This window comes from Phoca vitulina, unplaced genomic scaffold, assembly GCF_004348235.1.
Source record: "Phoca vitulina isolate PV1807 unplaced genomic scaffold, GSC_HSeal_1.0 scaffold24, whole genome shotgun sequence".
NCBI classification, from domain to species: Eukaryota; Metazoa; Chordata; class Mammalia; order Carnivora; family Phocidae; genus Phoca; species Phoca vitulina.
Genome location: NW_022589727.1, coordinates 2397117 through 2423193, shown reverse-complemented (window position 1 = coordinate 2423193; position 26077 = coordinate 2397117). Strand labels below are relative to the sequence as shown.

Here is a 26077-nt window from a genome sequence, read left to right as displayed (position 1 = left end):
AAGTTTAAGGGTTCATCTCAGCAATACTTAAAGAAAAGGTCTTCTGCTTATGAATGGAGTTTGTGTAAACTTTAGCATGAGAAATTTGCTACAAGATACTAATTTCTGCTAATCCGTTAAAAAGTTATCTAGCCTTGGCTGTCTTTGATTCTGAAGATCTAAAAGTGGAATATAAATTAATACTACTCTGAGATTATTTTAACTATAGCTTCATCTGAATAAATGTAAGTTAAAATGAACTGCAGAATGCTCTGAAGACCACTCCCAAGCCTGGGTTTAGAGGATTAAACAATTTAATAGACTTCATCATGAATTAATATTCTTTATGAAGAGACACTGCTTAGACCAATTATATGACATATCCCCTTCTCAGTTTTTAAAGATAATTCTGGAAACAAATGAGTTTCTTATCAATATCCAGGCAAACTCTTCCACATAGACTTCGGATATATTTTGGGTCGGGATCCAAAGCCTCTTCCTCCTCCAATGAAGCTGAATAAAGAAATGGTAGAAGGAATGGGGGGCACCCAGAGTGAGCAGTACCAAGAGTTCCGTAAACAGTGTTACACGGCTTTTCTCCACCTTCGAAGGTAAGTTGATCGTAGAGAATTTTGATAAATTCATTTCATAGAGCAAGAAAAGGAGTTGTTCAAATGTATACATTCTTTAACATCACTCTTTTCCAGAATGACACAGGCAAAAGTATTTCTTAATGCACATTTAGTATCTATTTTGATAAACAGTCTGATAGCAAAAGAAAAAAGAATTTCTTGCTTTCCCATTAATTATTTGATTGCTAAATGCCACCAAATAGGAAGCTGACATTCCATAAGATTAGGCAAACATGGAGGCTTCAAAATCAGTGGGTTATAATCATCTTAGTAAAATATACTATGTGCGCTTTTACAGTGCTGGGATGGAGAAAAGATTAAGAAGCTTCATAACCATTCACATCTCCCTGAAGCCAGTCTTGAAGGATTATAATCACGATGTTGAGTTCTTTTCCTTCTCCCAAACTCACTTCCTGTTTCTTTATCAAAGAATGAAGTATTTAGCTTATTTAAAGTGATACTAATCCATTCATTTTTATTCTGTAGCAACTTTATCAGCTTTAGTTTCAGTTCTTCAGGAGCATTTAGAAGTTTGTTAAATGATGGAAGAATAAATGTTACATATGATTTTGTCTCTTTAGCACCTCATCAGTCATCCTGCTAAAGGAAAAAAATTGATTTTTCTCTATCCCTTCTTCTTTCTCCAATGCCACTCTCTATCTCTGCTTTCTTCATCCTAGTTTACTTAGGACTTAACATCAGGAAAAAAAAAAAAAGTCATGCTTGTTAAATTTAGGACATGGCTCCGGTGATTAGTCAAAAATGACAGGATCATTTGACCCAACTTAACTATGCAGAAACTCCCATCCCAGGAGACATACCTTCTTACATCTCTTCCCAGTGAAAATATATGACCGGTAGACAGTAAGTTGTCTATGCACGTGGGCTCTGTCTTATTTGTCTTTGTAACCTCGGTTACTTATGCAGTGGTTAGAACATAGACACTCTGTATGTTTATTAAGTGAGAATCTTCAGTATTTATATGAGAACCCCCAGAACTTCTGCTTCATATCTGGGGTGAGGTCATGTTCCTGGATGATGTTGATGCTCCTGGTCCTAGGAGAATGGCTGTACTCTATTAATCAGATTTCATCTCCACAGTGACTCATTAGGCCACCATTGTTAACTCAGTCTGTACCATGTGTCACAAACTCTGACGTGCATGTTACAAACAGCCACACTATTTATCCTTTAGGTGGCAGAGTGACTCAGTTTTACTTACCAGAAATGCTGAAAGAATAATGAGATCAGTGCTCTTTAATTTGTCTGTTGATGCAAGAAGCACTTTCAGAGAGATGAGATGAGAGTTCCGCTTTAATATCTGGGATTTTTAATTTAAAAGAGTCAAAGCCTACCGAAAACTAGTTGGAACCATGGCCTTCTCAATGACGAGGCAGACAGAATGATATGAAATGATAACTAGAGAAATGTCAAAGGTGCTCTATCTTACTGAAAGCAGAAGGAAAACAGTGTGCTTTATAAACTGTCATTGATAATGGATTAGTAGCAATTCAGTAGAATGAGAAAACAGGCAGGTTATTAATGTGGAGCCAAAGTTAACTTTCATCACTACTAAGAAAAATCAGATTAATCTAAATAATTTTATGTTAAGTCTTCATGAAAACTGCTTTATTTTTTAAAATTTCACTGTACTTTGGGTAAGATCAGCTAGACCCTAATATTTTAATAAACATTTATTTTTCTTATTTTTAATTTTTTTAAAGATTTTATTTATTTATTGAATTTAGGGGGAGAAAGTGCAGTGGGGAGGGGCAGAAGGAGAGGGAGAAATAATCTCAAGCAGACTCCATGCTGAGCACAGAGCCTGACCTGGGGCTTGATCTCACGACCCTGATGAGATAACTACCTGAGCATAAACGAGGAGTTGGACGCTTAACCGACAGAGCCACCCAGGTGCCCCCAACATTTATTTTTTAATGTATTTTAGAACATTGTTCTGCTAGTAAAAAATTGCCTTTATGCCATAAGAATCAACCTGATACTTAGAAGTGTGTTTAGAGCTAAGGTTATTTGGAACTTTTTAAAATTACGGTTTATAGGTATGACAAACTACCTCCTTTTCATGGTTTTTTATTGATGGCTGATCATTTTCTGCAGCAAGAAACCATTCACTAACATTGGACCATGTAAACAGAGCAGTTCCTTTTGAACTAACTTATGAATGGTTACAATTGTATAGATATCAGAACACATTTTGTGGTGTTCTGATTTTCATGTAACAAAATATAGTATCATCTCTTTTATTAATCAATACCTAATACAGCAGTAATTGGTAAATTTGGTTTTTGAATACTGTCTCACAGCAAGAGTAATGCTAAAATATTTTAAGTGTCCAAGGAAAACATAACTCCTTCTCTTAACCCACGTATATGCCAAACATTAATAGACACTTAGGATACAAAGACAGCCTAAATTTTCCAGTAAAAATACTGAAATTAAGAATGCATTTGACTATATCAAATAAAGTTCTTACATTGTCTGAGAATGTTTGCATAGTTACCAAACAGCCGTGACTTTATTGATCATACTTCCTTTCATCATTAGCTTCATTGTTCTCCCTCCTTGAAGTAGTACACTTATTAAATAAATTTTTTTTTTTTTTTGTAGGATTCTTCTTCAATATTTGTTGCATGCCAAGTGGATATATTGTAGGGGTAATAGACCTCTGGGAACACTATAGGAAACCTCACTTGATATAGTTAAATGCATTTCTATTTTTAGTATTGAAGGTTTTCAATGAACAATATAGACCATCTTTGGATGACCTTATATTTTCTTTTGATAATGGTTTGAAAGATGTCTAGTAACCTTTAAATCTTTTTTTCTGGGTAGAATATTGAATGACTATGCTATTTAATATATACTTTCCTTTGGGGGGGTCATGTGCCCTATCTTAATTGGAAAATGCAGGTTCATAGCAACAGATGTAAAGGATTAATACAGTTAAGGCAGTGACAGATTTTCTACAAAGTAATTAGATGTTTAAGCTTCTTACAGAATATTCCATTTTATATTTATTTACATTTTGTTTTCCTTTGCTACAATAATAGCAGCATGGGTGGCTAAATTAAAACCAACAGATACTCCAGAAAACATTAATGTTTGCCTTTTAAAAAAGAAACACACATATGTTTCCATGAAGGCAAACATTTTAACATAGATCCTGGCTGTCCATTAGAATTACCTGGGGGAACTTTAGGGGGAAAAACAGTTTTCTTTTGTTTTTTTTTTTTTAAGATTTTATTTATTTGACACAGAGAGACATAGCAAGAGAGAGAACACAAGCAGGGGGAGTGGGAGAGGGAGAAGCAGGCTCCCCGCTGAGCAGGGAGCCCGATGCGGGCCTGATCCCAGGACCCTGGGATCATGACCTGAGCCGAAGGCAGACGCCTAACGACTGAGCCACCCAGGCGCCCCAGTGGGAAAAATAGTTTTGAGGCCCGTCAGATTTACTTGGTCTGGGATTGGGCTCAGGCATTAATAGTTTTAAGAAGCTCCCAGGTAAATCAAATGGACTTCCAGTTTTGAGAACCTCTGAAATATCCCTTTCAAAATTGAGCTTTGTTTTCCCCTCCCTGTGTTACTCTGTGAATCTACCCTGTGATATATTCCTGAGATTCCCTTATGGCAGGATTGGGAAAAACTGTATAGTCAACAGAGCAGAGTGCGAATAATTGAGGGTTCGTTGAAAGAGCGTATTTTTTTCATGACATAATACTAGCAGCTGGCTGTACTCTGCTGCTACCATGGTCCTTGCAGCCCTCTCAAGTGGATCTTCTTGATTTCCGTATCCTACATATCTCAAAGCTTGGTGCCCTCCTTGCTTCCTATTGCAACTTCCAAACTTAGTTTGCCTTAGTTCTTTACTCTCTTTCACAGCCCATCTGCTTTAAAAAGGTCTGTTCTCACTGTCTCCACTGACTCGCCTCCTTTTCTTCCTTCAGCCTTCTCCAGTAAGACTTCAGCCCTACTCTACTATTAAAACTAATTTTATCAAGATAAACAGTTACTATACCAAATCTAGTGGCTCCTTTCATCCTAGCGTCTTTGACACAGTTGAGCTCTTCTTTGTTCCTGGAAACCTTTCTTAGATTTGGTGTAACCCACTCCTCTGTTTTCTTTTTGCCTTGCTGGCTACTTCTGTTGCTTTGCTGATCTTCCCTCTTCTGTCTGATCTTTACATATTCAACGGTCTAGAAGTTCTATTGTCAGTATTAACCTTCTGGTTCTGTATCATTTTTCCCCCTAAACTCTCTTTCAGCATTTTCATCCAGACTTGTGACTTTCATTAGGATCCAAATGCTGATGTTTTGAACTGATAGCATCAGCCCTGATATCCCCTCTGAGTTCTCTGTCTACTTGACATCTTGACTAAGAATCTGATAGGCACTTCAAACTCAGTATGTCTAAAACAGATTATTACTGATTCCCTGTCCCCAATCCTGCTCTTTGTTCATTCTCTTTCTTATTTTGTGAACAACGGTAGTTTCCCATTGCTTAGGCTGAATCCTTGGTGACATTCAGTTCCTCTGCCCTCTCTCCCTTGCTCCATTGAAACCATCAGCAACTGTCTTCCACTTCATCTCCAACGTACAGCCTGAGAATATCTCTATTGTTTCTTTTCTCCCTAGACAGCGAGCTTTTAACAATGCGTATCTCCTACTTGCAGGGGAGATGCCATGATCACGAAGGTGGTTTTCTTAGGGTGAGCCTTATTCATTGCACTCTGGATGTGCTCACCCCTGTAATTCCCCCAAATGTGGGAAACTCAGCTGCATAATTTGTGGTAGTGGGGGACTGTGTTCACACTGCCCCTGAAAAAGATAAAATAAAAATGCGTGTCTGAGTGTGTTACTCCACACTTTACACTCAGTTGCTGCCTCCCAGCGCATTTAGAATAAAATCTTCACTGCTTAAGATGGTTTCCCTAACCCATCAATCTCTAACCCATTTCCCTGATTTTTCTTTTATTTTAAATCTTTTTATCAGTCAGCCAGGTATGAAATTATGTTATCATTTTATTTTGTGAGTCCCCCATTCTCTTCCAGAATGTAAACTTCATGAATGTAGGGACCTTATTGGTTCAGTTTGCCACTGTATTCCTTGTGCCTAGAACAATGTATAGAGTGAATACTCAGTAAATATTTGTTGGGTGAATAAATACAATTATTATATGAGTAGAAATGGAATAACATCTGTGGTAATTTTTTTTTTTTTTTTTTTTTTAGATCAATTCCCTCAAGGAAATTAGTAACTTAAAGCTAGGTTAAAGCTGTTTAGCTATTACTATATGAGTATAAGTGAGTTAGGGCATAATTTGATTAGAAGATGACTTCAAGGTATTAGTTTTCATTATAGTCCCTCTTTTTTTTTTCCTTCTATAGTCCCTCTAGATTTTCATGGACAATATAAAATTCAGAAATGATAAAAAGGTAATTTGAAGTTTATATGAATAGTTATTTTTGTCTGTAAGTTCCATTATCACTATAGTTCAACAATAGCCAGTTTTTAGGTAACAAGTTGTGCCTTTTTATATAATGGATGAGTAGATGGCTAGTATCACCTAATGCCTGACCTCCATCCCTAGAGAAGACATGCAAGGTACTTGTTGATAATTTTACTGAGATCAGCTAAAAGCCTGTATTGCCTAAAAACAAAGCTTCGTTTACTCACATCCATCCCCAAAGTCAAACCTGAATCTCCTTTGTTACTAAGGGCCATCCAGAAAAATTATAACTGTCTAAGGGGAGAGTATTCTTGAGCAGGAGGTGGATTGTGCCCAGGATACACTTACACCTTTTCCCACAAGGCTCCACTTCTGGAAATGAACATTTGGAATAGTACCGTTCTTTCTAGAGGGAGAGGAGGTGGAAGAATTTGAGGATTGGTGAGGATAAACCTTTAGTTCCTATAGGGCCAGCATAGTCCAAAGATGATATTATTTATATATCTAGCCTATCCTTAATATAATAGAGTACTAGCTATTTTCTCCTTCATTTAGGATTGCGTATATCCATACAAGCCTCTGTGGTTCCTAAAATGGTGATTAATATCCCTGGGGGATATTCCTGAATGTTTAGAGGGATGACAGTGTATCTCTTTCATTCCTTTAGCCATGACACACTGAGGTAGTCTTAAGGTAGCAGATTCTTGACATCATCTAGCAAAGACAGATCTTCAGTGTTCACTAAATGCTAATTAGGTATAAAGTGGATTCTCCTTAGATTTCTCCTAAAAAGAATATTCTTACCATAAGAACGAAAAGAATGCCATTAGATGGCTACTCCAAAAGTTTATCCCATAGTGTGGGACCTAGAAAGGACATTATATCAAGACCCCAGAATAAGATACTTTTCATTGAGACAGCTGATAATGGCACATTCTATATTCTGTAGGAGTAATAGTAAAGATCCAAGTACAGCTACTACTTCTAGGAGTATTCTTTACAGGAGAAAGAACTGCAGAAGTCTAACACATTGCTTTTTTTTTTTTTTTTCACTTTCCTTTAGGTATTCTAACCTGATTTTGAACTTGTTTTCCTTGATGGTGGATGCAAACATTCCAGATATTGCTCTTGAACCAGATAAAACTGTGAAAAAGGTAATTTTTATACATTGTCAGGTATATTAGTCTACTTTTCATATATAAAGGATATTAAGGTTTTAATAACCCATTTCCCCTTGATGTCCCTGACTCTAGACTCTTAAGTAACATAAATTAAGAAAGAGACCCTTTGTTTAATTTTTTTTACCTTCCAGAATCCATTAGCCTCTCCGGTTCCTGCAGCCAGTTCTGTTCATACCCACAGTCACATGACTAGGTCATTGTATCTACAAAGAAAATCTCCATTGTATCTATGACCCTTGCTCTTTTTTCTAGAAAGTTTAGCACTTCTTTAATAATCCTGATAGGATATCTGATTCCTGGCACTCCTGGGCTATGCATGCTAAAGATCAGAGACAAACTATTAATGATCCTAACTGGGAGAAAAGAGCCATTCTTTATCCTTCCCATCCATATCCTTGGTTACAGGGGTTTCTTACAGCAGAGTAGAGACCTGCCTTTTAACTAGGCCTACAAGGAAAAGAAAAAAGGATAGTCTTTGTGTAGGTGAACAGTGATTCAGAGTTGTCGTACCATGAATTCTAGCAAGGGATGGGAGAAAGGATAGCAGATTTGAAGATTTTTGTCTGAATTAGCTTCTGATTCTCTGATTTGGCGGGGGGAGGGCAGGGGGCAGTTGGAGATAGTATGTAGAAAGCCCTTTTTCAAATCCAAAGATAACATAAGATAATCTTCAATATCAGTGTGATAACCGATATTGAACTTGGAAGATAGTATAATTTTTTGCCTTGCAGAAGTATACAATTACTAAAGGACAGTAGCAGTCTCAGAGATGGAGTCTCTGTGGGGGATGAAAATAATAATTGGGACCAAAAAGCTTGTAACTTCTGACATTATGGACTCTGAACATTATTAGAAAGATTCCTCTGGATTGAACATTGTCTTAGTCCATTTGGGCTGCTATAACAAAGTACCAGAGAATGGATGGCTTATAAACCACAGAAATTTATTTCTCATAGTTTTGGAATCTAAAAGTCCAAGATCAGGGTGCCAGTATGGTCAGGTGAGAGCCCTCTTTGGGTTGAAGTCTTCTTGTACCTTCATGTGGCAGCAGTGCTAGGGAGCTCCATGGGATCTCTTCTATAAGGATTCCACTCTCATGACTAAGCACCTCCCAAGGCTCTACCCTAATATCTTTCACATTGGGCATTAGTATTTCAACATGGATTTGGGGGGAAGGAGACACAAATATTCAGACCACTGCAAACATAAATAAGAATCTCTTTTACCTAGTTTTGTAAGTCTATCACAAGTATTAAGAGGGGGTTTTAATGGAAATACTTTATTGTTGAGCCATTTAAGAAAATTATGCTCTTATTAAGACTTCATTTATTATTTTATCCAGCAAGCACTGTTCCAGTAAACTCCCTTCTCCCCATAGGAAATAGACTAGTCATCACATTGGTTTTTGACATGACTTCCTTTTGTCATTTATTTTTTATTTATTGACTAAAGCTCATTCATCAAGAAATATAGGTGCTTGCTGAAAATTTCCTTGGCTGTAACTGATGGGTACACTAGATTCAAATATTGTTGCCCCCCCCCCTTTTTTTTTGCATTGATATATTCAGGACTTGTTTTGTTGTGTATTTTAAATCCATTTATCTCTGGTCATATAGTCACTCTTCCCTGATTTCCTTCGTGTTCAGAAGTCAATTATGAAAGCTCTCTAACAATATTTGTTAAACTGAGTCTTTGAATTTCTTCTGCTAGTTAAGTTGTGTTGTTCTTGTTCTTATTAGGTCTTTTGTGTTATTTGTTTCTCTTTTAGAAAATCATTGATGTTATTGTTTAAAATGGACAGTGCCCTTTGTTACAGCTATGTTAGTGGAACTATCTTTTAGCACACAAAGCAGTTTATTTTGGGAAGAAAAAAAAGCATGTGTATTAGTTATTTTTCTTTAGACTGGTACTCCTTAGCTGTTTATTTTAATTTCAATTACATGAACCTTGAAAAAAAAAGGCATTTCACCATATATCTCCCCAAAAGGATTTTTCATAAAAGGTTTCTTTGCTTTCTGCTGTTTTATTAAGAATATGAAGTAATTATTTGCAACATAAATTTGACATTAAAGCCATAATAATATTGGAAAGTTATTCTGGAAAAGGCTAAAATTTGTGTCATATATTTCATTTTTTAAGAAGTATAGATTTTTATACCTTGTTGAAATAACAGTTGCTAACATTACTTCAAACTCTTACCACTTGGAAAATTTTTGTGTTGACCTTATGAATGGAAACCAACTAGGGAAATAGATTAGCACATTTGAGGCTGAGAGAAGTACAGATTATTTAAATTATTTGAGTAATCATAACGAAGCACAACAATGTTTTCCTGTCTCCATAACTTAATTTAGTATATATCAATTTTGTTTTAATTTTTTGGAAATTGAATACTTATATATGGAATACATGATATTTTTGTTAATCATGTTTATTTCTTAGAAAACAAAATTGCCCAAAAATGTGAGATGGAATCACAATTTAAAACATATGATCATCAGTCACAAACATTAAGTATCTGGTAGTAGTAGGTTAGTGTGCCACTCTTTGCTTTGTGCCATGGGAAGCTTGCACAAAAGTTGCTTTAATCCTTTTAATAATTTAGAACAAAGTTATCCAAGTAGTCTAATAAAAATAATGCATATTGATATAAAGCAAAGTGTTATGTGCTAGTATAACTAAAGCACAGTGGATAGACAAATTTCCAAAAATGAGCAAAGGGATCATGCTAATTTTTTTTTAAAGATTTATTTTTTATTTTGGATAAATACTCAGTGATATTTATTGAGCTATTTACTATGTGTCAAGCACTGTCTTAGTGCTTGAGTTATAGTAATAATAAACAAAACAAAATTTTCCACCCTCATGGAGCTTACCTTCTAATAAGGGAAACAGAAAAGAAACAGGATAAAGTAAAATATATAATATACTAATCGTGGTTAGTGTTTAGAGAAAAAAAAATAAACGAGAGAGGGAAATAAAAAGTTGAGTTGGCATTGATTCTGGAAATTTTAAAATTTGTGGCCAGGAAAGGCTCACGAAGTAAGATATGTCCAGCTCTTTCTGAATAAATTAAAAGGAAATATTTTATGAACATGTGATATGGAAATAAGACTTCTTTGTCAACTCCTATAGATTGTCCTAGTGAATAAAGGAAGTTAAAATATTTGAGATAAAAAACCTATGTATTCAGAAACTAATGTAACATTATGTGTTGACTATACTTCAATTAAAAAAAAAAAGAAAACTTATATTTCCTAGCATATTATTAACTTTGTTACTGGGGAATGTGTATTGATAAAAGACAATTGCTTATCTTCAGGGAGTTTTAAATTTTCTTAGCTTTTGATACAGGTGAGTCTATTTAAAAAAAAAATGGGGGGAGGGAGAGAAATAGAATAGTTTAATGGATAAACATGACCACTTGAGGGCGCCTGGGTGGCTCAGTTGGTTAAGCGACTGCCTTCGGCTCAGGTCATGATCTTGGAGTCCCGGGATCGAGTCCCACATCGGGCTCCCTGCTCAGCAGGGAGTCTGCTTCTCCCTCTGACCCTCCTTCCTCTCATGCTCTCTGTCTCTCATTCTCTCTCTCGCAAATAAATAAAATCTTAAAAAAAAAAAAAACAAAAAAAAAAAAAAAAAAAAAAACATGACCACTTGACAGTCAGTGCTTTTTCATTTGTGTTTTTCTTTAAATCAGTAATAAGGAAATCTTTTAAACTGTGGTAATAAGTTTGTTCAGAGTAATTTAACGAGATAATACTATTTTGTGTTGAAGAATAAATGGATGTGTTCTTTCTCTAAATTGATTTTTTAAAAATTTTATTTCTTTATTTGAGGGTAAGAGAGCACGAGCCAGGGGAGAGGCAGAGGGAAAGGGAGAAGAGAAGCAGACTTCCTGCTGAGCAGGGAACCAGATGCTGGGCTTGATCCCAAGGCCCTGGGACCATGACCCGACCCAAAGGCAGAGGCTTAACTGACTGTGCCACCCAGGCACCCCTCTCTAAATTGATTTTTGACTAAACTTTAAAACAAATTTTATATATTACAAGCAGCTACAAATTGTCTGAAGATCTATTTCAAATGACCTGTAAAATTAAATTACCCTTGGTGCCTACAAGGTTTGTTTATTAAAACATACAAGCCGTGGGAGGGAAGGGGTGGCTGGGTGATGGACACTGGGGAGGGTATGTGTTGTGGTGAGCACTATGTGTTGTGTAAGACTGATGAATCACAGACCTCTACCCCTGAAACAAATAATATGTTAATTAAAAAAAATCTAAAAATAAAATATAATTAAATTAAAAATTAAAAAAAAAACAAAACATACAAGCCGTAACATCCATTCACATTGAATTTTGGTAACGTAGATTTTATTTTTCTCTACTAGTCCTGTGTCTTAATACAATTATAGCATTGATTCTCTTTTAGCAGTAGTTGGATGGGGGTTCATTTTTTATAATTTTTCTTTTTAATTCTTTATTTTAAATTCTGGTTTTTAGGGGCGCCTGGGTGGCTCAGTCGTTAAGTGACTGCTTCGGCTCAGGTCGTGATCCCAGGGTCCTGGGATCGAGCCCCGCATCGGGCTCCCTGCTTCGCGGGAAGCCTGCTTCTCCCTCTCCCACTCCCCCTACTTGTGTTCCCTCTCTCGCTGTGTCTCTCTCTGTCAAATAAATAAATAAAATATTAAAAAAAAAAATTCTGTTTTTTATTCAAGTAAGGGAATTTTTTTATTCTAATGCAGCTCAGATAATCAAATGAACTCAGCAAGGAAATAATGTTTACATTAAAACTCTTCCTTTTACTCTGATGAGTGAAAATTTTTCCTTTGTTGTAATCACTTCTGTGATTAAATTATTAAAAAATGAGTACAAGGAAAAACTTTTTAAAATTCTAATTAATTTGAATTAAAAATATTTAATAGGGAATGTCTGCTTTTATTATTTTAATGAAAGTTACTCTTATTTCAGAGATGCTAAACACTAAATTATTTTAAGCAAAAGTCTTCTTTATTAATGAATGTTAAATTAGTCTTGTAATGATGTATTTTGAGCTTTGAAAGACGAAGGGTAAAGATTAGGTATAAATGAAATCTCCCTGTACTCCTTAGGAAGGACAGTATAGTTTAGTCTAGAAATGGGTTGCAGGGTTTTGTGTGGGGAATAGCTGTACACACCTGAGAACGTGGATGCAAGAAGAGTGTACATCAAAATGCTATTAAAGACAAAATTTAATATTTAGTACTAATTGGAATGTTAGAGACTGTGTGTGTGTGTGTGTGTGTGTGTGCACGTGCACATGCATGAATAGAGCTTAAACCTATAACCTGAAGAGCAGAGAGAATGTAGCTTGAAGAAAAGGATTAGGACCTTAAGGACCTATGGGACAATAGCAGGTAGCCTGGTCAGTATATATGATGCCAAATCAGCCATTCATGTGCGGTTGAGGATGATTTTTTCATATTTGGTAAATAATGTCTACTTTCTATGCCAAATACATATAGTCTGTGTTGCAACACTTAATAGAAGCATGTAAGTTTTGATAAATTAGGCTAAAATTTTGATTCTACTGCCCTATAGTTTTTTGGTGTCCTTAAAAATAGTTCCAGACCTGTCAGACATCTTTTTAAGTCAAAGAAAATAAAGGATTAAACTCAAGGAACAGATACGCCATTAATTGGGATTCAGAAATGGGAGAGCTAGTTCATTCAAGGTATTCCTTTAGAAACTCCACTGAACTGTCCTTCACTTTTTATATCTACCTCTTTTACTTTCTCATCCTGAAGCTGCAGAGCTCTTGGATCATTTGGCATATCTCCAATCTAGTGACGAGATAAGTGCAAATCCAGGGCTGTGGGTTGTCCTACTGTGTCCTTCTTAGTTTCCTAGTAGTTAAATTCTATACTTAAAAGGAAATACTAAATGTGACCACTTTTTATTTGCTTAGAAACATTTTCTCCTTGCCTGCTTTTTCAAAAGTATATTTGGGTCACTTACAAGAGGAGAAAGGAGTAGAATTATAATGGTTACGTGCAGTGGCATGAGATTGTCTGGAAGCATGAGACCCTTGCCATCAGTTAAGGGTGTCTGGGTAGGTTGGCTTCATAAATTCTCTTTGCCTCCGTTTCTGCATCTTAGAGGTGGAGATACTGTCTACCTCAGAGTCAGATGAAATACTGCATGTAAAGTGTTTTGCACAGAGTATTCATTCAATAACACTGGCTTTTATTTTTTAGGAATCATTCTCATAAAATAACTAGACTTTTTCTAGTTATTATAATAAAAATTCTAGTTATTCTTATCGGGAATCAGCTGTAACTTTAAATATGAAATAAAGGGAAATTCCTCTCTCTTTGAAATTGCAGACCAATTGAAGTAGTACTTGGCAGAAGTATAAGGAATTGCTATAGGAAAGGAGACATTTTGGAAGATCTTTATTTTGCCAGTGATTAACATGGTTCCTGTTCTTGTATAGGCATTGAAATGGTGTGGAAGAATGATACTATAATCTCACCTTGGTATATCCATTTAATAATAAGTAACAGGGATAAAGTGAAGGAAGGAGATTATTAATAAAGTATGCCTCATTTTAAATTTCATACAGTAGTTCTAGCTTTGAAATGCAAAAGAAAATAGGGGCGCCTAGCTGGCTCCCAAGAGCATGAGACTCTTGATCTCGGTTGTGGGTTCGAGCCCCATATGGGGTGTAGAGATTATGTAAATAAAACTTTAGGAAAAAAGAAACGCAAAAAAATAAAGCACACTTTTTTATATTTGCAGCACCTAGCAGAATCATGTTTACTGTTTATTTTTTCTTAAAAAAAAAAGAAACGTAACAAGCAACAAGGAAAGGGTGATAAAGAGCATATAGCAAAAACAGTAAACTTCACTCAAAAGAATGATAATATTCAGAACTTCTTAAGTTATGAATTACTTCTTTGTCATAGAAATAGGTCATAATATATTGTAACAACATCTGTATCAATCTGATGCTGTCTCTTCAAATTGAGTCCTTTTTTTTTTCATTCAAAAGACTAACCTACTATGACCTTGTAGGTTCAGGATAAATTCCGACTAGACCTGTCTGATGAAGAGGCAGTACATTACATGCAGAGTCTGATCGATGAAAGTGTCCATGCTCTCTTTGCTGCAGTGGTAGAACAGATTCACAAGTTTGCCCAGGTAAGTTCTCTGAAGGTAGTGCAATTGATCACAGCTTTTCCGTGTCCTACCCCAGAGTCCTCAGAGAGCCATGCTTTTCTCCTGCTAATGATGTCTTCTCTGCGTTTTATCAAGCCTTTTTGACATCAGCCAGCTGATGTGAATGTGTTGCATACATTATTAACTCTAAAACATCCCACTTAAATTTTCAGTTGTAAACTAAATTGTGGAGTGTCAGCATAGGTATATGTGTCCTTTGTAGTTAGTGGTGATTGTAAATCTTTCCTGAGAATGGTCTTGGGTCTAACGGAGACCTTGGCGAGTGAGACTTGAGCACTTTTTGGGTTTTCACAAATGGTGAAATGCTAGGAAAGGAGTTTAGAAGCTGAAAAAAGCTGTGCATACCACACACTGAAAAGGTCTATCTGTAGACTTACTGTTAGTAGAATCTTGCATGCAAATGTCTGAGGGAGACCTTTTCACACTAGCCTATGGTGGTAAACCTCAGGTTTAAAACCTGGTTTAATTATGAATTTCCTAATGAGGATGATTATGAAAATGGTGAGCAAACAGAAAAATTAGACCTCTTTCCCTCCCACACACTCACACTCTTCTCCTTGCACACACCTTCCTGATTTTACATATCCCGTTAATAATTTTACTAATCACCCAAGCTCAGAGCCTGTCTGCTTTGCCTTCTCCTTCACCCAATACCACTGTCACCAAGCCTTGTGAGTCTTTTTAGTTTAACCATTTCTTTAATTATCCTTTTCGATCATTTTCTGACTACTAACATTTTAATCCATTTTTTGTTCTTTAATATATCTTGGATAACTAAAACCCTTTATAATTCTTCTGTTTTAGTTTTTTTTTTTCTCTAAGCATTTTTTATCCTTCTAAATATCCCGGTCAGATATATTTTCACAAAATAATGTTTCACCTTATCCTTTTTATTTTTTTAAATTTCAGTGTGCACAATGTTTCCCCATTGCCTAACAGTGAAGTCCAATCTCTGGCAGCCCAAGGCCTTCCAGAATATTGTATTCCAACCTACTTTCCAAGGTGTTTCCCTAATACTCTCTCTGAATATTTTGTTCTTTTCTGTCTCTGTGATTACTTTGCAGCTGCCATTTCTTCAGCATAGAACATCCATCTTCTTAACAATGAATCTTTGGTAAACTTCTGCTTACCAAATCCAAGCTGTCCTCCAAGATCTATTCTTAATGCCACTTTGATTGATCTTCCTCTGGATATTTATAGTACTTTTACCTTTATTATGAGTTGCACTTATATTTTGCTTTCTATTATAGGTACTTGAGGATACTTGTCTTATAACTCCTAAAATACAAACTTCTTGAAGACGAAGCTATATCTGTTACTCACCTATTAGCACAGTGCCTTATCTACTTAAAAAACACCCAAGAGACATAAAGGAGTTTCTTCCTGTAAATGTTAGCTTATCCTCTTTTTCTGGCTTAACAAAAAGTTTCTTCTCCCAGAACACCAATTTGGGTCATATTTTATTGCAAGGACCGATCAGGGTCTGCTTCCCAGGTTGTTAAATCCTAACCAGTCACTCCTCAAGAGAATAAACCATCCCAGATGGTACATGATTTGTCTAGCTAATGGTAGATCTGAGTTTCCATATAGCAGAGTAGAGTATTTTGGAGCAATAGGGGATAGAAACCCAGAATGGGATAATGACTTTGCTAACGTCATGTGACTAACAAGGGACAGAACCAAGACTTGAACCCAAATCTTTTGACTCCCATATCCAGTATTTTTGAAACTCGTTCTCTTCTCAGTGTCTTGCATACTGCTATATTATGAGTTACTGAAACTTTCCCTGGCACAGCCCTCACAATCCAGTTACTTTCTCTCTCCCTTTTTGTATGTGCACCCTTTTTTTTCTTTTTAAAAACTCAAATAGTTGTAACATGCTTGAGGTTAGAAACTTTTAACTTCTCTGTCTTTGCATTTCCTTCAGAGTTGGTTATTTATATTTCATTTTGCTCTATCCTTATCTATAGCTGAACAAATTTCTCTCCTTCAGGAGTTTTCCTTCCTGCATACTTCAAGTTTCTCAGTTTTCTCCTTTAGTTTCCTGGGCATTTACCATATAATAGAGCTAAAACTCCACACTTAAAATTAATGCTGCTGCCTGACACCTCATTTCAGATTATCTGTAGCTGTTTAACAAACCTGAACTCACTAGCTTAAAAAACAATAATGATTTATTACTTCTTATGATTGATTCTCCAGTCAGGATTTCAGCCAGAGCCCAGCCACATGGCTCTTTTGTTTCCTGTTATGTCAGGTGGGTTCACTCATTCAGCTGTGTTCAGCTGGGGATTGGGTTTGTCTGAAGGGTCCGAAAGTTTTCACACATCTACACTTTGGTGCTGCTCCAGACGGCCTGTGTCCGCTTCTCTCGCTATTCCGACTCTACCCAGGGCTGCCGTTCTCCTGCATGGCGACAGCTGCCCCCCAAGGAATGTGAAAGTGGGGGCAGCAGCCCTCTTAGAGCCAGTCAGAAGGCCAGCCCTGACTCTCAGGGACAAGAGAAGTGTGTACTCTGGAGGAGAGGGATTAAGTGTGGCATCTTTGAAGACTTAACTGCTACACATCTAATACACTCTAGCTTAAAGTTTGAGCTTTCAAGCAAGTTCTGTAAATGTACTTGTGGTATACTTTATTTATTATTTATTTATTTTTTTAAAAGATTTTATTTACTTATTTGAGAGAGAGAAAGTGAGCGAGCCAGAGAGAGAGAGAGCAGGAGCAGGGGGAGGAGGAGAGGGAGAAACAGACTCACCACTGAGTAGGGATCCCCATGTGGACCTTGATCCCAGGACCCTGAGGTCATGACCTGAGCTGAAGGCAGATGCTTAACTGCCTGAGGCACCCAGGCACCCCTGAACTAGTAGTATACTTTAGTTTAGTTTTGAAATTGTGTTGTCAATTTGCAAGAGAGAGAGAGTGCCTGGGGCTGGGAGGGGAGGGGCAGAGGGAGAGGGAGAGAGAGAGAATTTAAGCAGACTCCCTGCTGAAAAGGGAGCCTGATGTGGGGCTGGATCTCATGACCTCGAGACCATGACCTGAGCTGGAATCAAGAGTCGGAGGCTTAACTGACTGAGCTATCCAGGTGCCCCAGAAGGACTATTTTTCTTAATTCCCTGTATGAAAAATAGAGGAGAGAAAAAGCTAGATAAAAAAGGGACCACATTCTTACTTGGGGGAGGTAGTAACAGAGAGACCTTTCTTTACCAATGTCTCTGGGCCTCAGTTTCCACATCTGTAAAGTGATTGGTATTGAGATAAAAACTAATATAAATTTAATCTATTGTCAGAGATACACAAAGGTTAATTGCTTTCCATATATAAAGCTTATATTGACTATTGCAAAGACTGAAAATAAATGAAACCCCCAGCACCGATGGTTAAATTACAAAGGTTGTTTAGAACCAAGAGTTAATGCATGTACCTTTTCTATTCACAGAGAAAATATGAATATGGCCAATAAATTGGTAATAGCGGTGGATGTACTCTTAGACTTGGGAAAGATAATTTTATAAGCATGAACTAACAGAGGATTATATTTCTTGGAAAGAAATATTAAGTCTTTCTTGGGTTTCTGTATTTTAGTTCTTCAGTAAAATGGTAGATAAGATGTAGAAATCCTGGATAAATAGTTACTGTAAATTAGTTTGGCCTTCATTGTTACAAACTCTTTTGGACTAGGATAGATTCTTGATAACAGAATAGTATTATTATCTAAAATCAAGGCCATAAAGGGGTGCCTGGGTGGCTCAGTTGGTTAATCATCTGCCTTCGGCTCAGGTCATGATCCCAGGGTCCTGGGATTGAGTCCCGCATCGGGCCTCTCCCTCTGCCTGCCACTCCTCCTGCTTGTGCCTTCTCTCTCTCTCTCTCTGTCAAATAAATAAATAAAATCTTAAAAAAAAATAAAATAAAATCAAGGCCATAGCAGCATGAATATGAATTAAGAGCAAGTATCTGGATGACTCCAGCAATGTAAAGACCACCAGCGTCATCCTAGACAGGTAATAGTGGAGACTTAATACAGCATGGATATTTATGTAGACAAAATTTTATAGATCATATCTCAGCGCTCCATTTTACAATGAGAGATAATCGTGTCTGGGACAACAATAACCTTATTTATTTGAACTTTTTATTTCATACAGTGCTTCACTGTTTTTTAACATTATATAATCTTTACTATAACCACAAAAGTGAGTTTTAACATTCTCCCCTCTTAGAGATGAGAGGGCTGAGCCACATAAAAAGTTGTTTCCTAGCTTATCAAATTCAAGTCTTTACCAGAATATCCCACGATATTCTACATCCTAAGAAATGAACTTGAAAATGCTCATGCTATCTTAGGTTTCCTTAAATATGTCACCTCTGCCTATACTCATTACCTGTGCCTATACTCTTGTGCAACTGAAACAATATCAAAATCAGAGTAACCCAAGGATGTTTAATGTCATTGGAATTTGTTTAGGCATTGAAGGTTACAAAAGATACTAAATACGGTTTTAACTTCATCTAAGTCTTTTCAAATTATGAAATTATAGCAGCATAGCTATTTTTCTTTTTAAAGATTTTATTATTTTATTTTAGAGATAGCAAGCAAGCAAGTGAGCATGGGGGGAGGGACAGAGGGAGAGGGACAAGTAGACTCTGTGCTGAGCACAGAGCCCAATGCGGGGCTCGATCCCAGGACCCTGAGATCATGACCTGAGTCAAAATCAAGAATTGGACGATTAACTGACTGAGCCATCCAGACACCCTGAAGCATAGCTATTTCTTAACTAATCTCTGAAGTTTATTTTCTCTTTGAAAGTCACACTTCTAAATGCTGTATATTTTCTAAGTAGTGACTATTTATTTTCTAAGTAATACTTAGAATAAATGACATGCACGTGCAAATCCAGATGACCAACATCTGGTTTTTTTGGTCACTCATAACATTTACAATAAGGATGTATACTGCTAATTGATTTAGGCTAATTTTAGTGCATTCCTATTAATCACTGTGGATTGTAGGACAATTTTCTAAAAATGGAGGTAAACTGATGGATACATGTTAACAAAAATTATAGTTGTTTCAGCATAAAAGAAAGTATAGTCTAAAAGAAGACTACAAAATTGCCACATACAACTGTTATGTTGCAATGCTGAAAAGACTTATTTTCTTCGATCATACCATTCCTTAGGAAGGGTAGAGATTAAACACTGCAATATTCGTTGCCTAGCAACACCCACCTATTAGTGATACAAATTTTCCACAGAAAAACACTTTTATTTAGGTCATTGTCTTTGAGATTGCATCATCAGAACTCTTGTCCCCACTGAAATGATCTTTAAAGGGCTTTCTAGTCTTGTCTGCACAGAAAGGTAGAGGTCACTTAGTTTGGGTCACTTACTGCTCTAAAACTAGCCTTTGGATGGTAATCTGTCATGCAACAGCCCGCTTCTTCCCTGTTTCTGCTTTGTCCTGTCTTTCTCTCTCTCTACTGATTGATGATAAAGGGCTGGAGAGTGAGGTGTGGTTTCCATTCATCTTAGTACATATTAATCTAATTAACTAAATCTTGGTAGATTAATCAGCGTTAGAGATATATTTTTTGTAGACCGAGAGTTAAAACATAAGAACAGATGGCGTTCAGAAAGTTTACCCAAGTTCCAGCTCAAGATACTGAGAACACGTTACTGCTTTACATTTGGCAAGAATCCTTAATTAGACCCCGTGGTGTTCAAGGGGGAAAAGCACAGGTCCAAGCAGAGGGGCACATGAATGTGCAGTCATATATTATGTGCCTTTAACTGAAGAGAATTCAACTATATATACTTGTGGTGATTTAAAAAAGATAAAAAAAAAAAAAAAAAAACAATGAAAGGAGACAAACAATGTGGTTATTCTGCCTGATGTTTTTCCTGAACAGCATATGTCCTAATAAATGTGAGAGGAGCTCCTTCAGGGATGTTTCAGATCCCAGGTGTCTCCCATGACATGACATCTTGCCATGCTGAATGTGATTCCAGTTATTGAGGATTCTCGTTTTTTTGTACAACGAGGCTTCTAAGTGCAGGCCATCCATCTGCCCCATCTGCTGCTCAAAAAACCAAGTTTTTTTGCATCAGTATTAAGGGAAAAGCTTCCTGTTCTGAACTTTTGGAGAGATGACTATATAGAATGTGTTGCCTTCTGATGGCTTTTTTCGAGTAATTTTGTTTATGTTCCTGTTTTACCTTTATGTGCTGACCCTAACACCTCAACCCCGTGTAGTATGTTTGCACTGTAACTACTCTACTCTCTGATCTACTTTGAGAGCTCATAGATGCAAAAGATGCCCTAGGAGAAGAGAATAGAGTGTCATTTCTGAGTTTATGTTATATGGATCTTATTTTACCATTAGGAATAAAAAACAGCAGTGTAAAATATTTAATTGAACAAAACAAAAAAGTATTGAATTCTTTAGCCAAAGAGAAATTTTTCTCAAAAACCAAGCTTTTTTTTTTTTAATTTAGTAAATAATTTTCTAAAGATGTAGATGATTCCCAGACCAGTGGCTTAAATAAATATTACAATACCAGTATATCATACAAAAGTATTTTGTATCATTTTGTGTCCCAGATCTATTCCTAATTTATCTGAATTATCCTAGGAGGAATAAAAATTAACAACAACAAAAAAACAATAATAATAGTAATAATTGCAGCCTATTGAACACTTATATGTGCCAGAAATTACATAAAGAGCTTTCTCTGCATCACCTTGTTTAATCCTCACCCCTGTGAAGTGGGTGTATCACCAGGCCTGTTTTACAGAAGAGAAAACCAAGGCTGAGATTAAATAACTCATGGTCTCAGAGCTAAGAGAGGACAAAAGTCCAGATTCAGACCCAGGCCCTAGGTTGTAGAAATAGACAGTAGTTTCTAAATCATGTTTTTCGTGATATATGTATTTAAGCTTTTATTAGAGATGAGTGGATTTTGGTGTGAGTAGCGAGTTTTAAAAAGTATACTTGTAAATTGAAAAAAATGATCTTTTAACTTTTCTCTCCTTAATGTTTCATCCACCCCCAAAAGAAAAAAAAAAAAAAATCAGTTGTGCAAACAACCAAGAGAGTGTGATTTAGGGCGCCTGGGTGGCTCAGTTGGTTAAGCGACTGCCTTCGGCTCAGGTCATGATCCTGGAGTCCCTGGATCGAGTCCCGCATCGGGCTCCCTGCTCGGCAGGGGGTCTGCTTCTCCCTCTGACCCTAACCCCTCTCATGCTCTCTGTCTCTCATTCTCTCTCTCTCAAATAAATAAATAAAATCTTTAAAAAAAAAAAAAAAAAAAAGAGAGTGTGATTTAAAAAGGAGTCATTGAGAACAGTTAATCCCAGATAAATATGATAAATGTGGGATAACATTTATTTTGCACATTGGCCACAAGCCAGTCTTGAGTTTTATTGACGGCCGCGTGCTCTCAGGTCACTCTGCAGTCCGCCAACACTGCTGTGCGAGTAGCCAGTAGAACCAGCCACGTTTAAAAACATCATACAGGCACTTGGGACATTACAAATGTTTTAAAGTCTACAGAGTAATTACTGTAATAGCAGCAGTCAGCAGAATGCCCCATAATTTTCAGCTAAAATGTCCTGCAGTTTATTTTTTATCTGTAGAAATTTAATTTCCTTGTCTTCTGTGGGGCAAGTTTTCAGTCACAAGTATAATCCACCGTAAGATTTGTCCGTTTGCTTCATTAACTGCTTTTAGGAAAGTTAGTTGTCATACTGTTGTTTTCCTGCCCCTCTGTTGTATCAGACCCTTTTATATAAATTCATCAGATGTATAGGGAGTTGAACATTTTGGGACTGACTCTGCTACATAGTATTACTGATTTTTTTCCCCCGCAGACAGACTCTCAGAAGTATTCAGGCGATCTATTAGAGACCGTCTGTTCCATAGCAGTGTTTCTCCCACACATACAAACATACTTATCCACATGTGTGGTTTTCCTCGTTTCCAGGATATTTAGACTTCCTAGCATGTCTGTGAGGACCCTCCACAGTTTGGCGCTAACCCGCATTTTCAACTTTAATCATCTTCCACCAGCCTACAAAAAGAGCCTTCTTTGTAGCTCTGCTGATTTACCCCCATGGCAATTTCTCATACTGAATATTTTCCCTCAAGCCCCCACAAACAGTCCACCTTTGCTCGTTGTCTGGAATGAGTTCCCTACCCATTGCCCAACTCTTGAATGTGCTTGTGTGTATATGAGTGGTGACCCTGTTTTTGTCTTCAGGCTTTTTTTATCTCGAGTATCCTGGGGACTCTCACAGAACCTGAGCTGTTCTGGCACGTAGTAGGCACCAAATGAACGTATTGATTTTATATAAGTGCCAGGGACCATTTGAGAAGTTTATTTTTATTTCCTCTGATGTTGTCACCTAGAAGATATTTAAACAGCTTCTTAAATCAGAAATTACATTCCTCTTAAAAGCATTAAAGCTGAATCTTACCATATTCTTGCTAGAATCACCACTTTAAATTGTATCAGATTAAAATCAGTCAACATCTTTCACATTTTTATACATATTCGTGAATGTACACACACACCCACAAATAATTGTCAGTGAGGTGTTTTTTTTTTTTCCCTTCATGTTTTTTTCTTAGAGTGATAATGAGGTGAAGTTCACGGAAACAAAATTATGTTGCCCATGTCCAGCATTTTTATTTCCTCCAAGATACTGCTCGCATATATATATATATATATATGGCACATGAGTTATGGATGACTCAGTTATGTTCACCCAAACAATCAAGAGTTGTCCATCCTGGGCGCCTGGGTGGCTCAGTCGGTTAAACGACTGCCTTTGGCTCAGGTCATGATCCCAGGGTCCTGGGATCGAGCCCCGCATCGGGCTCCCCCTGCTCTGTGGGGCACCTGCTTCTCCCTCTCCCTCTGCCTGCCACTCCCCCTGCTTGTGCACACGCTCTCTTCCTCTCTCTCTCTCTGTCAAATAAATAAATAAAATCTTAAAAAAAAAAAAAAGAGTTGTCTGTATTGAGAAAGTGGTGACTGGCAGCATCTGTACATGTTAAAGACAACCATTAACTGTTGCAGATGATTTTTGTATTATCTAGCTCTCAGAAGCAATGGGTAGCATTCTCTGAATTTCACTGAATGCTAATTTTGAGAGATAATGAAGAGAGGTGCAGTGTCACACATCTCTTTATAAGCAATATCTGAGGTAACTGTGAGGGTGCCTAGCACAAAATAGGTACTAAAAACATCGGTTTCTTTCATTTCCCCTTGATATTTTAATATCAAACACTGTTAATGTGTTGGCCCCCACACAACTCCTGACTGGGCTTCCTTGTTCTTTCAGGAGTACTGTCTTTGATTTGATTCCAGATCAGTTCTGGAATGAAGTGGGTGCACTCTGTGGAATAAGCTACAGCTTTTTAGTCACTAAAAATATCATGCCAAGAACTAAGCCATTTCTTAAAACTGTAAACTCTGTTGTTTATTTTTCTTTGTGAAATTGAAGTTAATTGCTTTCTACTTGTTTATCTGTTTTTGATTTTTGTAGTACTGGAGAAAATGAAACTGGACTCGGCACATCAGGATGTTTGGCTCTGTAAGAAAACTACTTTAGAAGCAACCTCTGTATAAGGAAGACTTCAGAGTAACAAGGAAGAGAACATTTGATCTTCAAGATACCATATATCCTAAATGTTACATGGTGCCTGAAGTCAGTTTCTTTGGATGTCATTGCTTAAATATGGTCTTGAAGGGTTTGTTTTGAAATACTGTATATGTTTATTTTCAAATGTACACATTGTTAATAAGCTAAGAAGTGAGAAATTTATTCCAGGATCATGTACATATTATGAGAGTTCTGGAAGAATTTTATGTTGAAATAGTAAAACATTTTAGTTTTTGAGTTTGAAATGTCCTTTTTTTTTTTTTTTTAAATCATCTCTTCACATCAGGACAGTAGTTATGAGTTTGGATTGTCTCAGTCAAGAAGGCTTTTTTGGTTTGTCTCTCCCTCCCCACTTTCCCTCTCTTTTTCCTCACACTCATGTTTGTTTTTGCCTAAGCTGCAATACTTAAAGTTTTACATATTGTGGCTCATTCTTTTACAGTTCAGCAATTACTACGTATACTTCAAATAAGACAGTCATTTTCTCTCACTTTTAATTATATCTTATTTGAAAACTATGGTTAGTTTACAGTTCTCCTACCTTGTAAGTACATAAAGCAGGATATGCATATGTAGCCATCTGAATTACTGGCCAAAGGTCATAGTGACAGCCGCTTTCAGTGTTGAGCCCAAGATATTTTTACATGTACATGTAAGCATAAATTGTCTTTCTGCAATAAATACATTTTTGATGCAAACTTACTTTTCAAAAGGTTTTTGAAATACCTTTACTAGACCTGCTAATGTAATATATCCTTTCTGATTTAAGCAAAATGATTTCTTGTCTTTTAAGACTTTTAGTCCTGCTAATCCATCTAGCCTTTTTGCCTCATGGAACTTTGGGAAAAGAACACGTACGAAAACAGAAGAGCAACATAATAATAATCTTTACAGATTAATGTGTGGCATAGTCATGTGACTTTTTTTGGAAGAAAAACAGTATCTCATTCTTTCAGTGCTGAATAAATATTAAATATCCAATTTCAGAGAATGCCATTAATTACAGTGTTTGTCACCACATTTTTGTATCTGGGAGTTTACCCCTTTAGAGTGGGGTTACCAGCTGGATAGCAAGCACATAATTAGGAGACAACCTAGAGGCACATGGAGTGTGGTTTGTGTAAAACATACATGCTGTTTTGAAAACCAGAAAAGATGAAAAGATCTCTTCAAATCATTGTAAGAAAGTTGATGCCCATGAGCTGGAAGCTCCATCCTCTATCTTGCTTTTTCTGTGCTTGATGTGTTTATATCACTTTCTGTTGCCGAGAAGTTTTGAATCTGTCTGTATTCTCATTCTTTGAGTTCTATTTCTGTTGGCTCCGAAAAATTTTCTTGAAATGGCCCTGTTGAAAGTGGCCAAATTCCTGAACTCTTACAATTCTTTTTTTTTTTTTTTTTTTTAAGATTTATTTATTTTTATTTGAGAGAGAGAAACAACACATGCATGCGTGCGAGGAGGGAGGTGCAGAGGGAGAGAGTTCCAAGCGGACTTCATGCTGAGCGTGGAGCCCGACTCGGGGCTCAATTTCAGTACCCTGAGATCACAACCTGAGCTGAAATCAAGACTCCAATGCCCAACCAACTGTGCTATCCAGGTGCCCCTCTTATAATTCTTTATAGTTTTTTTAATTGGCATTTAATAAAGGTAGGTATTTTTGTTATACTTGCATCTCCCATTTCAGAGGTTTGGCAAACTTTTCTGTAAAGGGACAAGATAGAAAGAAATATGTTAACCTCTGAAAAGCATATAATCTTCATTACAGCAACGATTCAACTCTGCTTTTAGAGGATAAAAAGTAGCCAGAGACAACACGTAAGCAAATGGGCTTGGCCAGATTTGACCCTCGGGCCTTAATCTGTTGACCCATTTGAACTAAGTGTAAGACAGAAACTATCACCTTACTCATCTTTATAAACTCCACTGC

At 36.7% G+C, this 26077-nt stretch overlaps 1 protein-coding gene and 1 non-coding gene across 3 annotated transcripts in view; both read left to right on the top strand.

The window, feature by feature from the left end:
- PIK3C3 (phosphatidylinositol 3-kinase catalytic subunit type 3) overlaps positions 1–25530 on the top strand; it is a 142645-nt gene extending 117115 nt beyond the window's left edge. For both annotated transcript variants that reach the window (XM_032421464.1, XM_032421465.1), the window contains 4 exons: positions 422–590; positions 7142–7232; positions 14315–14440; positions 24033–25530. In XM_032421464.1, the coding sequence (XP_032277355.1) occupies positions 422–590; positions 7142–7232; positions 14315–14440; positions 24033–24047 (401 nt within the window). In that variant the 3' untranslated portion in view covers positions 24048–25530. The remainder of the gene's footprint in view (positions 1–421; positions 591–7141; positions 7233–14314; positions 14441–24032) is intronic.
- Positions 5292–5449, top strand: LOC116642860. The gene has a single exon (XR_004301401.1). It is a non-coding gene; the product is annotated as a U1 spliceosomal RNA (small nuclear RNA).
- Positions 25531–26077: the final 547 nt, after the last annotated feature.